Source organism: Rosa rugosa, chromosome 5 (assembly GCF_958449725.1).
Source record: "Rosa rugosa chromosome 5, drRosRugo1.1, whole genome shotgun sequence".
NCBI classification, from domain to species: domain Eukaryota; kingdom Viridiplantae; phylum Streptophyta; class Magnoliopsida; order Rosales; family Rosaceae; genus Rosa; species Rosa rugosa.
Genome location: NC_084824.1, coordinates 13,155,016 through 13,170,483, shown reverse-complemented (window position 1 = coordinate 13,170,483; position 15,468 = coordinate 13,155,016). Strand labels below are relative to the sequence as shown.

At 38.0% G+C, this 15,468-nt stretch overlaps 3 protein-coding genes across 3 annotated transcripts; 1 reads left to right on the top strand and 2 right to left on the bottom strand.

Annotated features, from left to right (window-relative positions):
* Window positions 1–252: 252 nt before the first annotated feature.
* On the top strand, window positions 253–3,381 carry LOC133709493 (pyruvate dehydrogenase (acetyl-transferring) kinase, mitochondrial). Its single transcript, XM_062135265.1, has 6 exons — window positions 253–615; window positions 1,047–1,305; window positions 1,396–1,576; window positions 1,773–1,920; window positions 2,009–2,222; window positions 2,785–3,381. The coding sequence occupies exons 1-6, from the start codon at window positions 367–369 to the stop codon at window positions 2,841–2,843; spliced, it is 1,110 nt and encodes a 369-aa protein (XP_061991249.1). The 5' UTR covers window positions 253–366; the 3' UTR covers window positions 2,844–3,381.
* A 2,246-nt stretch (window positions 3,382–5,627) lies between these two features.
* Window positions 5,628–8,295, bottom strand: LOC133710043 (rRNA-processing protein fcf2-like). Its single transcript, XM_062136017.1, has 6 exons — window positions 8,116–8,295; window positions 7,655–7,882; window positions 7,476–7,536; window positions 6,682–6,750; window positions 6,428–6,543; window positions 5,628–5,872 (listed from the first exon to the last, which is right to left on the bottom strand). The coding sequence occupies exons 2-6, from the start codon at window positions 7,879–7,881 to the stop codon at window positions 5,764–5,766; spliced, it is 582 nt and encodes a 193-aa protein (XP_061992001.1). The 5' UTR covers window position 7,882; window positions 8,116–8,295; the 3' UTR covers window positions 5,628–5,763.
* A 2,710-nt stretch (window positions 8,296–11,005) lies between these two features.
* Window positions 11,006–15,468, bottom strand: LOC133709586 (uncharacterized). Its single transcript, XM_062135378.1, has 7 exons — window positions 15,209–15,468; window positions 13,054–14,523; window positions 12,276–12,959; window positions 12,122–12,199; window positions 11,963–12,038; window positions 11,537–11,850; window positions 11,006–11,403 (listed from the first exon to the last, which is right to left on the bottom strand). Exons 2-7 carry the CDS (start codon window positions 14,362–14,364, stop codon window positions 11,176–11,178), a joined length of 2,691 nt encoding a protein of 896 aa, XP_061991362.1. The 5' UTR covers window positions 14,365–14,523; window positions 15,209–15,468; the 3' UTR covers window positions 11,006–11,175.

Genomic DNA, 15,468 nt, shown 5'->3' with positions numbered 1-15,468 from the left:
TTGTATAAATAATAAATCCACAGTCACACGGAGCTCCAGCTCATAAAACGGGTCCATACGTTTCTTTGTCCCTCCTATTCAACCCGAAACGGGAAAACCGAATCACCGAACCTGACGCAACCGCCACATGTCGCTTCGGCAGACAAAGCAAAGCCACAGAAAAATCAATTGGGGTTGGTTGTGACTCTCGGTGATGGAACCTCCTCTGGTTAAATAATATCTGAACCTAAGGTTCGGAATCCCCGAGGTCCCCCCCCCCCCAATTCACTGCCTCTGCTTTTCTATGTCATCAGTGTGGCATTGTTTTCCAGAGTGAGAGAGGAGGGAGGAGGGAGGAGGGCGTGGTGGGCTCGTTAGCTAGCCATCATGGCGGTGAAGAAGGCGTGCGAGTCCTTCTCGAAGAGCTTGATCGACGAGGTGCAGAGATGGGGGTGTATGAAGCAGACGGGGGTGAGTTTGAGGTACATGATGGAGTTTGGGTCGGAGCCGACGTTGAGGAATTTGTTGATTTCGGCCCAGTTTCTGCATAAGGAGTTGCCTATCAGGATTGCCAGGAGGGCTAATGAGCTCGAGACTCTGCCTTATGGCTTGTCCGAGAAACCTGCTGTCTTGAAGGTACCACCTCTCTTTTCTTTAATTTTGCTTCTGTCTTGTTTAGTTTAATTTATGTAGCTTTTGCTTGGAATGGAGGATTTTGGCTCCCCCTATATTATGCTCTGTTTTTCTTTAGTTTATTGCAATCTAATGATTTTTTTTTTTTTTTCGCTAGAATGTCTGTTTACCTTTGAAAAGGATGAATCTTTAGCTTTCGAAACTACTCATGTATTTGTTTATCTGAGGTCTCAGTATTGTGATTGTGCTGTGATATCTTAAACAATCAACTATGAGGGGAAAGTTCCTTTGAATGTACTTGTTTGAGATTCGGTACTTTGTAGGGAAGGTGGGGAATTTGGTATTGGGAGGTGATAAAATGGTAGGCTTAGCATCAATTTGCAAGGATATAAGGGATGTACTCACGTTTGTGTGATTTTATTTATTTATTCTAGGTACGAGACTGGTATTTGGATTCATTTCGCGACCTGAGATCCTTTCCTGACATCAAGGATGAAAATGATGAGAAGGATTTTACACAAATGATCAAGGCGATCAAGGTGAGACACAACAATGTCGTTCCCATGATGGCTTTAGGTGTTCAACAGTTGAAGAAAGGCGTAAATCCAAAGATTGTCTATGAGGATCTTGATGAGATTCACCAATTTTTGGACCGCTTCTACATGTCGAGAATTGGAATTCGCATGCTGATCGGTAAGTTTTCCTTCTGACTGTGATCTTTAAGTTGGTTTCCCTAGTTATTTCACTATTTTTTAACGGGTTCTAAAATCTAGTTAAACTCAGGCCAGCATGTTGAGTTGCACAATCCCAATCCCCCTCCTCATTGTGTGGGTTACATACATACAAAAATGTCTCCACTGGAGGTAGCACGAAATGCCAGTGAGGATGCTCGCTCGATTTGCTTTCATGAGTATGGCAGTGCACCTAACGTCAACATCTATGGGGATCCTGATTTTACCTTCCCGTAAGTATATTTTCTTACTTGGTTCAGACTGTTTCTAATCAGCATCATCCTTATCGCTCCCGTTTTTATCTAATTGATAGTATCATGAAACCTACTCCATGATATGACCACTTCTTCACTTATAAGTAACCGACCAGCTGCCAAAATAATATTCTGAAGACTCTAGAGTAATAAGTTGTGGTGGTTTTCTTAACAGATATGTTCCTACACACTTACATCTTATGGTCTTTGAGTTGGTTAAGAATTCTCTGCGTGCTGTCCAAGAGCGTTTTATGGACTCGGACAAAGTTGCACCTCCTATTAGAATTATAGTTGCTGATGGAATTGAAGATGTTACGATCAAGGTATTGTTATTGTGTAGTATTTCTTTATCTATTCAATTGTATGTTACTTGACCAAAATGCTTATCAATTTGTGTGGCTGAATCCATAGGTCTCAGATGAGGGCGGTGGCATACCAAGAAGTGGACTCCCCAAAATTTTCACATATCTTTATAGCACTGCAGCGAACCATGTGGATGAGCAGACAGATCTTGGGACTACTGATTCAGTTACAATGGCTGGATATGGGTATGGGCTTCCTATAAGCCGCTTGTATGCTAGGTATTTTGGAGGAGATCTGCAAATAATCTCTATGGAAGGATACGGTGAGTTGAGTAGTTTTCAATATGGTTGCATTCATATTATTCTACACTGAGTACTTCACAGTCAAAGCCTTGCCATCTTCTTTGCATCTTTTCCTCCCGAGTTTTGAGGGGTTCTTTTGACAATAAGAATAAAAACCGTTGGATAGACTATATTAATGGATTTTACTTGCCTCTTAATTATTCTTAGAATCACATGTCATTTTGTTTTGCTTCATCGACATGTTCCATCCTGTTGACTTGCTTAGCAATGGTTCAATCGAAGTCCTATTATTATTAGTTTGCAGCTTTCCACTTTGAATTCTGAAGGGAGATCTTTCAGTAAAAGGCAAAAGCTAATATAATTACAGAATTTACTTGTCTATGTCATTCATTGGTCATCTGTTTGTTTTTACTTGTCTCTTCTTTCAATTATAGATTTACGTGTCTTTGTCACTGATTCTTTATCTGTGAGGATTACTTGCCTCATGATCTCTCTTTCAAATCACTCGTCATATTTTTTTTTTTTACTTCATCCATTGAGAATTTTTCTTACATTTATATATTTGTGTCCTCTATCATACAGGGACTGATGCATACCTCCATTTGTCTCGGTTGGGAGATTCACAGGAGCCTTTGCCATGATGAGCCGCCTATGATTCCATTCTATGTGGAAGATACAGTTGAATTGTCAAATTAATTATTCATGGGATATTTATATGCAGAATGACGTACGTTGTATTATAGAGGATAAGTAGCTGTCGATTTTTCTTTATGCTAATATAAGTTGGCAGTTTTCTTGTGTATAGTCTGTCTACCTCACAAGGTGCATGAGGATTAATCAATACAGCAAGTCATGTGGCAGTCCTAGACGAGACTGTTCTAATACTGAATGTTGTTTTACTGGCCTAGCTATCTAACGGTCTAAGCATCGTAACCCCAATGTTATATGTGTGTATAGCATATGTAACTCGGCATAGTTGATGTTATGGTATCAAGTGCTTTACTCATGTAAGCAACATAAAAGGAGTAGGAGTGTTGGAGGATTTCAATTTCCTCAATCTTTTCCTTGGGAATCTCGACTTGAATAGTAATTCTATTCATTTCAAATGCGTATTTTGAATTTGCTAGAGATTTGATGTATATTGTTGAGTTTGAATTTGAAAAAATGGAATTTGCTGCAGACCGGAATAGGAAACTTATTCTGATTTATGCTTGAAGGTGAAAAAATGGAATTTGCTGCAGACTGGAATAGGAATCTTATTCTGAGTTATGCTTGAAGGTGAAAAAATGGAATTAGCAAGACATTTATTTTCATTTTTTTTTTGAATTTGTTACAGATTTGATAAATTACTATTTCATACAAAGTTGATAAGAAACAAGATCTGTCTATGAATGTTAAATGCCATTTTCATCACCCAACTGAAAAACTCGAACAAAATCACACATTTGTCTTTATTTTTAGTAACATCAAATCATACAAATGCCATCAATGCTACGCGTAGTTCTAATTACATAACATGTGACTAGTGCTTTGAAAAGAAAATTTTCATATCTTTTAATATCTTCCAATATCTCAATTTTAGTTGGTGACAAAACAATATTGTAGTTCACTACTTCTCTAACAAGTGTTTCGGAAGCAGTACTTCATCATATATAGTTTGGTATTATTTTCATCCAAAACATATGCCAAGTTTGTCACCTCATTCTTACCTATGATCCCATACAAATGTGATGAGAACACCAAATAAGTCTGTAAAAATAGAAAAGGAAAGAAAATGTTTTAATGAGAAAAGATCATATTCAGTTAGGAATAACTATACTGTGAACCGATCTGAATTGATCACGAAACTCATGCAGCTAAAGTAATGGCAACAGTACGACTAAGAAGGCTTAGCATGATAGGTTCTGTTGTATTAGGCATTGTTGCGTAAGACATTATTCTGGTATATTTCCTTTAACAATGTACTGTTTTGAAACATGCACGCCCTACTAAGAAACTACCTTGGTTACTTGCCAACTTGGTCAGAGTCAAGGATGAACATGGTAGAAAAATTCACCAAAGAACTCCGCAGATTCTGTGACAGAGGTTCAGAATCAATCAGAGTGATTTTTCAGTTCTAAATTAAGGGGAAAATGTGATATATATTCCAAGCTCAATAGTTTTGAAGAGCTCTAGTTGTCTCAAAATGTGCATGCCAAAATCAAATTAAGGGTTAACGATGCCAATGGCGCCGATCAAGACAAGTGAATGAATAATTAATCTTGTAAGTGAAGGAGAACAAGCAAAATAACATGGAAGAAAATAAATTTTCATGTCATATTCACAAGAAAAATTCCCATCTACTATTTGTTTTATCAAGAGCACTAAGCCTTTGACATTGAAATAACACCGATAAATTTATAGCACTTCCTCCTACTATAAACAAAATAATAGAACTAAAGTGACCTTATTATAGGTCATTGACTTGTTTCAAAATCTGGTAAAATTGAGATAAATTAGAGCTTTCTTTGCTTGGCACGTTTATAGGATGTCTTCCCTTGTTTCAAACAATTCTTTCCTATTTTCATCAACAACACATCAACCTACGACGCTACAAAGTTCCAATTACACATATTATGGGTGGCGCTTTCAACAGAAAAATTGCACATCTTCTAGCGAGCTCTTTGGCCAAGGGGATGACATGCCATTATATCCTCGGGTTCGGCCACGATATTTCCCTTTCCAGCGCGATTGAAATGGACGGACACAGTGGCGCTGAACCTTTTTCTCAGTGAAGGAAAAGGTAATCCGATGGAACGAAGTTAGCCTTGAAACTTATGTTTTCATCGGCCATCAGTCTCTTCCAGTACCTCAGTTCCACTTAATCACATACTGATATTGAAGATTTTGCAGTCATCATAAAAATAACAAATGTTTTGGAAGCAGCTTTTCACAGGATATAATACTATTTTCATTCAACAATTATACCAAGTTTGTCATCTCATCCACAAACAAATGTGATGACTGATGAAAACACCAAATAAGACTGTGTAAGAAAATTTCCTAGCAATGAATCGTGAATTGATATGAAAGTGATCAAAACTCACGCAACTAAAACAAAAAAAACGGCAACAATATGACCACATGGCATACCATGATGGGGTAAGGCGGATTTGGCCTAGGCTAATGGCCTTCAACGCAAATGAGTCCCACAAGTATCTATACATAATAAAGAACACATTTTGGCCGACGACTAGGGTTGTCATGTCAAGATATTAGACATGTCAAAATATGTAAATTCAATTCCAACCAATTAATTCCGAATCCAAAACAATCTGTTTATAAAATAGGTTACCCGACCCGACTCACTTTCTCTGACTGTAACAGGATTTCTCCCTCTCTCCAGCCCGAAATTTCCTCCATAGAACTGTGTAAAAGGTTGAAAATGGCAAATGAACCACACATGATCATTATAACTTAAAAGCTTCCCATACAATGTTTGAACTACAGGTTCCACATTGGTACAATTTAACATCAACAATGTGTCAATAAATTTTCAAAATCTGGTAAAATTGAGATACATTAGTGCCTTCTTTGCTTTGCACGCTTATAGGACGTCTTCCCTTTATTCTTCCATTTTTCATTATCAGCCGGTCGATTCTTCTCTTCAATCTCACGAACCTTCCGCTTCCTGAAAGGTGGATTCATAAAATAGACAGCATCATTAAAAAACAGTGACATGTGGAATAAACAAAAGCCGGACATCAAATTATTCTGTCAGAGATATATGATGGTAATAAGCTGGGTATCACATTAGTTCTCCCAAGTTCCTCAATTAGTCAGATTACTACATGAATAAAACTCATGGAAGCATTAGCAACCATTTTTCACTTGTTTTCTTCAGTAATTATATTTAGTTAATTATACCTTATAACGGATCAAAAGGAGCATGTCTTTAGAACTTTGATACTTATCCTTATATATCAAAGTGATATAAACTTCAGCATCTAAAAGATCTTATGAAACCTTGTTGAGAATTTCCAGCAGATAAATTACATAAATTATGTCAAAGAGACAACTCATCAATGAACATATTTATTCATTTCGTTTTTTTAGTACTAAAATACAACTTCTATGCTTGAAAATGTAAAAAAAGAGAGGATACCATCAAATTTAAGGGGTATAAGCTTTAAGGAGCAAATTTTGGGAACAAATAAAATTATCGTCATATGTATTGCTATCTCACCTGTAGGTTGCAAGGGCAGGATCAGAAAGCAACTCCTCTGCAACGGTTGCCTTCCTTTCCTTCTTTGTTAGTCTACCTGAGAAGAATTCTGATGAGGACTCTACCACTGTTCCCACCTGATGAATACGAAGGATTCATGTGTTATAACATTATTAAGGAAATTAATTTACCTTCAATACAAAAGAAATTAATTAGACAAATTCACTAATACATTCCTGAAACTGGCTAATTGCAATGTTATTATTGCTTCTAACCTGGAAATACTTGGAAGTTTGCGAATCCCCCTTCTTGTAGTGTCTCTTTGGATCCATGACACTCCTTAACTACAACAAATAGCCAATCAAAATGTCAAGACTAAACTTCATTTCAACAGCAATTGAAGCATAAAGTGGACAAGGTAAACTGGAATATTCTTGCAAACAGAAGTCAACAAAGGAACCACTTATCTCAACAAGCGTATAAAGGTGCACATCATCAGTAAGTTCAAAGAGATCAATTGTGTGATGAATTTGAACACTGGAGTCATAGAAAGGTGCAAGTTCAAAGAGATATCAATAGTGGGATGAATTTGAACACTGGATTCATGGAAAAATGCAAAAGTGAATATCGGAGTTTATTAGGCCAACAAACTGCCCCCTTGTTTAATGTTGCTGAAAGCCATCTGATGCTAGAAAAGCCATAGGTAAGAAAAAGGCCACTTACTATAGAATGTGTTAACATTCGAGAAGGTTCATTTTGGTTAAAGCCAAAATTTGGTTAAATCCAATGGACAAGGAGTGACACTAAAAGCAAGACCATCTTTGTAACATCAAATGCAAACTTCAACGTGAGAGGGGATTTTATTTGATCTACTGAAATACCTCAGAAGACATGTATCTATAATTACAAGTAGTCAGCTGATGAAGTGTAATGGTCCGATAATAAGAAAACACATAACAATGCAAGCGCAAAGGCGGCAAAGCCAAGTAACAACGGATGTGCACAATTCCAACTTAAAGTGTAAAGGAAACTAACAAACGAAAACAAAACAGCAGCTATACTACCGTACCTTGAGTAATTGGAGATCTTTCTGCAACTCTGGGGTCATGGTTGGTGCAGGCATGTCAAACCTGAATAATATATAGGTTATCAGAATACACAGGCAAACATAACAACTACAATCACTGTGCATTCCCTAATGGTTTCTAAGATAATACAAGACCCAAATCACACAAAGGGCTGACATACCAATTCGAGCCAGTGGTGTCTTTGAGTTGCTTCCTCTGCAACTTGTTCAGCGTTTTGGGGTTATTGGGTGGCACAAAGAGGCCATCCACAAGCTGGGTGGCCGGTTTCCAAAGATGATTGGTTTCTTGAGGTTTTGCATCAACTCCAAGTCTAGGTTTGGTTGCCGATGAAAAATTCGGAATCTTTGGCTCCCATGAGAGACCAACTACTGCTTTGATATCCGCCATTCTAAAAACACAATGCAAATATGGATAAGAAAGTGTTTAAATTTACCAATTATAACCGAAACTATTAACAAGTAATCAACTTTCGAAGTCCATTTCATCCAACACTAGAAGCACAGAATAACTAGCAGAATTTGCATTGGGAGAAGAATAACTAGAATCCGAAAACTTATAAGATGATTTCCGGAGGTTATTGTGATAGTAATGGATTCAAATTACTACAAAGAAGAATCTTACTGAATCAGTGAGCGGAGAAGAGGCCAACGACGCCGCTTCCCGAAAGGTGGTCGGTAACTGAGAGAGAGAGCGGAGGCGGCGGAGCTGAGAGAAATCGTTAATTCTCGAGAGGCGGAGGAAGTTAACGTTGAAGAGGAAGCATCAGGTTTAGGTAAAAGGGGTGATCGAGGGTATCTTGGGGTTTTCGTCAAGAACAGCTGAATTTTATTTTTTTTGGTAGGGAAAGGTTTGTGGCAGTGTCACATGTGACATTAGTCACCCCTGTTATTGTTTTTCATTGAAATGAGTCGATTTTTTGGATGAGAATTGTGTCACGTGATATATCTGATTTATTAATTAAATTTGAGTAAGATGATGATTGAATGGTTATTTAGAGTTTTTTTTTTTTTTTTAACTAATTTAGATATAAAGTACTATTTTTTTGTATTTTAGAATTTAATTAGTGTGATGAACATCACGTGATATGACATTATCACCACTCTATCAATACTAAGTCTTGTGTTTTACCATGTTATAACTTATAACACCATATAGAGATGCCTAATGTCTATTTCGTCATGCTATATATGCCTTCTTTAGTTATTGTTGCCATGATTTAGTTGCACTTGTGTCTACATAACATCCGCATTGATTCATTGGCAATCGCAGTCTCAAAGAGGCATTTTCATTCCAACTGGATGTGATTTTTCTCATCGAAAACTTTCTTCTTTTAACATCTTTTTTTTCGGTTGTCATCAGCTTTATATGAGGACTATGTACGGGTAAAGATGAGATAAGTTGATAACTATGGGAAATCTTCAATATCTATTTGTAACCAAACGGAACTACGATATTGGAAGAAACTGAAAAAAAAAAAAAAAAAAAAAAAAAGAATTGTCTGACATTGTTTAGAAAATTGGTTATCTAAATGTTTAATTGAATGTATTCTAAAAAAAAAAAATGTTTAATTGAATGATTTGGAAGGGTAAATTGAGTTAGAGTGCAGCAACTCGGGTCTGTTGTTGGAAAATCAAATGGGATGAAGACTATTTATAGGAGGATATCATATCAACCGTACAAAAAAGACTATTTATCGTTGTCCGGCTCTAGCCGCCCTGATCCGTGGTGTGGCTGCCGGATAGGTGGTGTTTTGTTTTCAGGCTCGTCTGTGGCTTGTTGGTTTTGCAAGAGTTGGTCAGCTTTGTCGATCTTGCTGGTGGTGAAGGCGGTTGCGGCACAGGTTTCTAGAGCGTCGGTGGTTCCTCGATGAAGGCGGTATCTTGTAGCGCGGCTTGGTGCGCTGGCGACTCAATCCCAATTGGGTTTGAGTTGATGTGTACTTAGTGGTGCTTTGGTGGTGGTGTCAAAGGGGATGATGGCGGCTCTGTAATGGCGACGAAGGTGGTTGAGCCGATGTCTGGTCGTGTTGCTAGTGGTGGGTTGGATTTGGCCAGGTCAGCTTTGCTGGATCTGCCTTGGGCTGGTTTTCTCCTTTGGACTATGTTAGGCAGTTTTGTTTTGTCAGTCTTTCTAACTAGTCCCACTATCTTCGGTGAGGTATATGGGCTTGACCTGGTCTATACACTCTTCTTTGGTTAGTGGTGTCCTAGTATGTCTAGTTTGTCTAGTTTAGCCTACCTGAAGATCTTCTGTCAGTCTTCTTAGAAGTAATATTTATCTTTTGTACCACAACTGCGTGCTCGGCGAGAGGTGAATGGTAGCCTATATGTCCCTTTGAAGGCGAAAATGTCTTTTGTTGGTTTTAGACTTTGTGCGTTATTGTTCATGAAGTAGTGTGTGTATTACTTTAGGCGTACGCCTATGTCTACTTTGGTGTATGTACTATTTCAACGGTTGCGGTTGATTCATTTAATAGAATGAATCATTCTACCTGTCAAAGAAAAAAAGCTTCGTTAGAAACTTTTATTGAATGAGATCAATATAACAAAACATAGAATGTAGTGGCATTCATGCTCTGTACAGTTTGAACCTGTAGTCAGGAACCTTATATTTAATGAGATCAATAATCAAAGCATTCCAAATTTCCAATAATATAAAACAAAAAAATGCAGTAGACAACTCATATATGTAATCTTAAATAACACTGATTTTCATCAACTTTGTTAAACGTGGATTAAGAGAGGGGTTCTCATTCTCTTAGTCCTCAATTGTTTAGTACACGAACAAGTCCAGCAAATAAATCTTGTTTTGAGGCTTTTCACATTGAACATCCTGCTTTCATTTCAGATATTCTGATCTTACTATTTCAATTCTACAGATGATTTTGAGACTTTTCACATTGAACAAACAAAAGGAAAAAGGGTTACACAGAGCACCATTAATATCTGATTTACGCTAAACTCCACAGTGAAAATTCTCCATCGTTTCCCCTGACTAATTCACTTGGGACGTATTGAGAACAGAAATGTTACTAATATTCTTACTTTCTTAGGTAAGTTCAACTTGACTTCTTCATTTACTTATCAAATGTTTCTGGGTAAGTTCTATTTAACTTCTTCGTTTACAGAATTTATCAAATGTTTATGGATAAATCTTTGATTTTGTTTGAAGCCACTTTGGTTCCCTCCTGCGAGACGTGGTTCAATATAGTTGTGGGTGTTTCTCCAACGTGTATCGGCCTCCATGGAAGTTTCAGACAACATACAAAATACGAACATGGCCGAAGATGTTCCAGAAGTTGAACTGAACTTTTGTGAAACGTTCTCCCAAGTAATAACCAAGACACAGGCAGGAATACAAAACTGCAATAACAAGAGAGAACAATGATAGCTAGTGAGAATCTGAACTCAATAGCCAGGAACTCAGGATTGATATTCTTTTCCTCTTCTCCTCTTTTCATTTCCACATATACATGTCTTCGCAAAGCCACACCATTATGAATGAAAAACAGTTGAGTTAGTGAACAATGATGCATCTATAACCTGCTTAACATTACATGTAAAGACGCCTTTCTCACGTCGTAAAGTACTTCAAACCTAATATATTCGAATATAATTACAGAACTAAGGCAGGTGCCTAACCACCATTACTGTTGGGTTAGTGAGGTCTACTATAATCTAACTAATAACTCGTGTCATTATCATAATAGTTCAAATCACCATTATCATCATCATTATCACAATCATCATCTGTGGCAATACATGCATCAACAGGATCGACATCTGGATCAGCAAAGTTTAACAGCTCAACTGATCCGTTTCTAGACTCTGCAATTGGGGTTCCACCTTCATAGTCAATCATGTCGTTCTCATATGCATCAACCTGTTCCATTTCACTATATAGAACTTCCTACAAAGGAAGACAAAGGAATTGATTCAGAAAATATTAAGGATTCCTTAGCTACCATGTCTTCACAAAAATCCAACTCAAATTGAGTTATTATATCACTCTGCGGGATAAGTCAAATAGAAGCATGGAGTACCTCATTTTCTGGAAAGTTGGTTCTCCCTGTGTCTACAATCCAATCTTTTAGTAAATGCTCTAGCAGAGGATTGTCGAGGGAGATTGAACTGTTTCCCCTTCTTACTTGTAGTTCTCTAAGACGCAAATTGTAGTGAACGTACATGAGGTCATTCGATCTGTTTTGAGATAAGTGACTACTTCTTAGATTGTACATTTGATCAAATATACTCCAGTTATGCTCACATCCAATGGATGAGCATGTCTGACTTAATATACGCACAGCTATCCGCTGCAGCTCTAAGCAACATATCCCATGTTGTTGCCACCATGCAGCTAATACAACATAAAAGAAAAGGTATCACCAAAAGGAATAATGATTGAGATAAATAGGCATGCATCTACATCTGGAATTCTCAAATGAGTACGTGGCAATATAATGTATTACCGGGATCAAGTTCTGTTCTTGTACTAATTGCCAACTCAGTTCCAAAATCAGCTTTTGCAGAACTATAATCAGCAATCTGGATGTTGTGTCACAGAATGAGTGAATATAATAACAGAACAACTTATGATACACAAAAATTCAGAATGAAAAAATTATTACCTGTGCACAAGCAGAAATCCTTCTTGCACTGTCTGGCTCCAGACGAGCAATGCATTCAGTAAGTCCACGAATATTATGCTACACAATTAAAATGTGGGTTAGGAAAGAAATCAGCACGACGGTGAAATTGACAAACAGTCGGTGTTTCTCCTACCGCCATAAAATCAGGTCGATATCTGTAAGATGGATTTAAGAAGTAAGCTGCCACAAATACAGGGTGGTTTAACGAGTCCCAATGATTTTGGATGGCATCCCAAATTGGTTCGCAATTAGGCTCATGTTCACCATAAATGGATTTGATTGCAAGACTTGCAGTGGACATATCATTGTAGATAGACGACACTGACAAGCAGTCACCACTCTCAACCTTTTGAAGAACTTGCATCATTGGGTCCACAGAATTCCTAACGACCTGTAAATTCTTCCAAAATCCTGCATCTGATACAATATTTGCCACCTCTTTCCCCTCACGTGCTCTGGAACACTGAGATGAAATCCATTTGTTTGATCGAAACATTTTTCTAAGACCAATCCTATGGTCCACCAAGCTTTGTAAGGTAGCAAAGCTAGAGGCAAACTGGGTAATAGAAGGCCTCAAAAGTTCCTTCCCCTGAGTAAAGCCATTCTTCATAAAATTTAACAACCAAATTTGGCTGTAGATGAGCTTTGTAATCTTCTGGCTCTTCTTAATGCACTCTGCTACACTAGGTATGTCTGATAAATGTTTAAGAATTTGATCAATACAATTGGTGGCACATGGAGTCCAGAACAAATTCTTTCTCTTCTCCTCAAGCATCTTCCCAGCAGCTTTATAACTAGGAGTATTTGGAGTGATTACCTGCAGAAGAGGGATTAGAAGCAAGCAAAGTTAATAGCTAGAGATTACAACTTGGGATGGGGAATTAGGTGAGAAAAATATTGAAACTAAATACCTGAACTACATTTTCCTCTCCCATCTCTTCAACCACTTTGTCGAGCAGCTCAAACAATTCTGAAGCATCTTTAACTATTTCAGTGGCATCAACTGAAGAAACAAAGTATACACCATTTGGGCCAGAAGCTAAAAAATTGATCAGTGTTCTACCCTCTGCGTCTAGCCAACTGTCTGCCATTATAGAACAACCAGTGATTGCCCAGGATGCCTTATACTCAGCAAGGTAGTTTTTGATGGTTGCAATTTCTTCCTGCAGACACCGACCTGATATTAATTGGCTTGTAGGTGCTACCACACCTGGCCCATATTGGCCAACCAATTCAAGCATCTTATGGAAGTATCTGGAGTTTGCCGCTTGTAGAGGAACTCCTGCATGGTAAAAGAATTTGCAAATTCCAGAAGTAACTTCCTTGCGGGATATTCTGTTTGCAATTGTTCTGACCTTTGCTTGTCTATATTGCGGTGACAAATTCTTAGGTGCAGTCAAGAAAAGGGAATCTAGCCTTGATCGTTTGTATAATGGCTCAGAACCAGTACAGGGAGGTCCGTTGAAAGTCTTTCTAAAATTTTGGCCCAATCGTCTATCGCCATCCATTAATCTTTCTGTGCTTATGTGATGCAGAGCAGAGTCCACTTGGTCATCCTCTTGGTCTTCATTATCTGACTGCATATCAATAGGTGAGAAATCCTTTCCATCAGGCTGTCTCTGTCTCCTCCCAGTACGATGCCATTTCATATTCTCCTTCATTCTAAGATAAACTTCCTCGGGTGCATGTTTACAAGGTGCTACTTCTCCAGGAATTCTAGCTAAATGTTGTTTAAACCGGTTAATACCACCACTAACTATTTTTTCGCAATAATTGCATTTCACCTTTTTCTTTTTCTCATCCTGAGCCAGACCATGGTCCCACCCAGGGTCAACATATCCTAATGACCTTAGAGGAGCCAACGACACAACTACATTTCTGTCACGCATCAACTGTTTTCCCTTGCTTCTATAACCAACATCGACCTCCTCTTCATCATTCTTAGGATGGATATTCAAATATGCTTGCCCGACATCTTCAGATTGCCTAGGTCTTTTATTAGAACGACATCCTTCCATATTTGCTTTCATACTCATGTATACATCCTCTGGAGCCTTATCACAATATGTCACTTCTCCAGAAAGTCGGGCTAAATGCTGCTTCAATCTGTATATTCCACCACTAACTATTTTTCCACAGTAATTGCATTTAACCTTTTTCTTCCTCTCATCCTGAGCAACGCCATGGTCCCATCCTGGGTCAACAAGTCCAGAGGAGCGCATTGGGACTTCAGTTTCAATATTTAAGAACTTACGCCAAAAACTACCATATCTGATCACCACTAACAGAAGTCGATATCTCTATCTTACAACATTGCATGGTCCAACTGACACCAGCAAAGTGGATGTCGGTGTTTACCACAGCAATTGGGAAGTAGGAATCTGCACAAGACGTATGTGGAAATAAGGTTATGCATGCGGTCATTAGGTTAAGAGCACCATAATGTACATCAAGCACAATGAGAAATACACAAGAAATCCTGTCCAGACAAGGATAAAACCATTCAAGCTGTAAATTCAGATTTAATAGCTCTCCCAACTCTGGAAAGGACCTTGCTATATCAACACAAACATCTGAAAAAGATCTTGCTAATGCAACACGCCGTAACCACTAATATATCCCGGATTAACTCAGTCCATAACCAATGTGGGACTGAACACAATCCACTCATAAACAGAATGGGGTATCACAATTTAACACTAGTTGTTGGTACCAACATGCCAATCCAACTTTTGCCCAAAAACAATGTCATTAACTGTTCAAAATGAAAACTTCACAAGAAAATGCAACTCCTTTTGAGCTGGTTTACTTTTTTTCAAAAACTTAAATCAAGCACTCCAAAAAACAATGTTGCTGAAAAAGTAAACAAACCCCAAAAATTGAACCAACTTATAAAGGTAAAAAGAAGCAATCTTTGCATGTAGGTAGCTAGCTCAGATCATATTAAACCCAATTGCACTCAATTTTTGCCTGAAAGAACAAATCTTTCGTTTCCTAACACCCAAATTCAAGACTGAAAATTTCAAACAGGATAATATAACATGCAATTGATCAGATTTTGCATACCTGAGGCAGAAAAAAAAAACCGAATTTCGAAGTATTTGGGAGTTCTTGGCTGTGAATTTGAAATTGGGGGCATTCGACTGTGTCCGGAAATGGAAAAATTTGAAGGAAAGTTAGGGTTTTTATTGGTGGGAAAAATTGAAATTAGGGGGAAAAGGAAGAAGCGAAGAACGAGCTGGGATCGTTCGGAATCGTGAGTGGAATGGGTTTCGACTCGACTGCTCAACCCGTCCGATTTTAGGGCTTCTCTTATTTTTGGTGGA

What these genes read in the sequence shown, in the direction of transcription:
- LOC133709493 (XM_062135265.1), top strand. Translation starts at nt 367, where the DNA reads ATGGCGGTGAAGAAGGCGTGCGAGTCCTTCTCGAAGAGCTTGATCGAC. An exon ending in AGAAACCTGCTGTCTTGAAG is followed by an intron (nt 616 to 1,046) that starts GTACCACCTCTC and finishes TATTTATTCTAG; the next exon opens with GTACGAGACTGGTATTTGGA. An exon ending in TGGAATTCGCATGCTGATCG is followed by an intron (nt 1,306 to 1,395) that starts GTAAGTTTTCCT and finishes AGTTAAACTCAG; the next exon opens with GCCAGCATGTTGAGTTGCAC.
- LOC133710043 (XM_062136017.1), bottom strand. Translation starts at nt 7,881, where the DNA reads ATGGCGGATATCAAAGCAGTAGTTGGTCTCTCATGGGAGCCAAAGATT. An exon ending in GACACCACTGGCTCGAATTG is followed by an intron (nt 7,537 to 7,654) that starts GTATGTCAGCCC and finishes TATATTATTCAG; the next exon opens with GTTTGACATGCCTGCACCAA. An exon ending in AAGATCTCCAATTACTCAAG is followed by an intron (nt 6,751 to 7,475) that starts GTACGGTAGTAT and finishes TATTTGTTGTAG; the next exon opens with TTAAGGAGTGTCATGGATCC.
- LOC133709586 (XM_062135378.1), bottom strand. Translation starts at nt 14,364, where the DNA reads ATGCGCTCCTCTGGACTTGTTGACCCAGGATGGGACCATGGCGTTGCT. An exon ending in GGATTTCTGCTTGTGCACAG is followed by an intron (nt 12,039 to 12,121) that starts GTAATAATTTTT and finishes CACAACATCCAG; the next exon opens with ATTGCTGATTATAGTTCTGC. An exon ending in CCAACTTTCCAGAAAATGAG is followed by an intron (nt 11,404 to 11,536) that starts GTACTCCATGCT and finishes CTTCCTTTGTAG; the next exon opens with GAAGTTCTATATAGTGAAAT.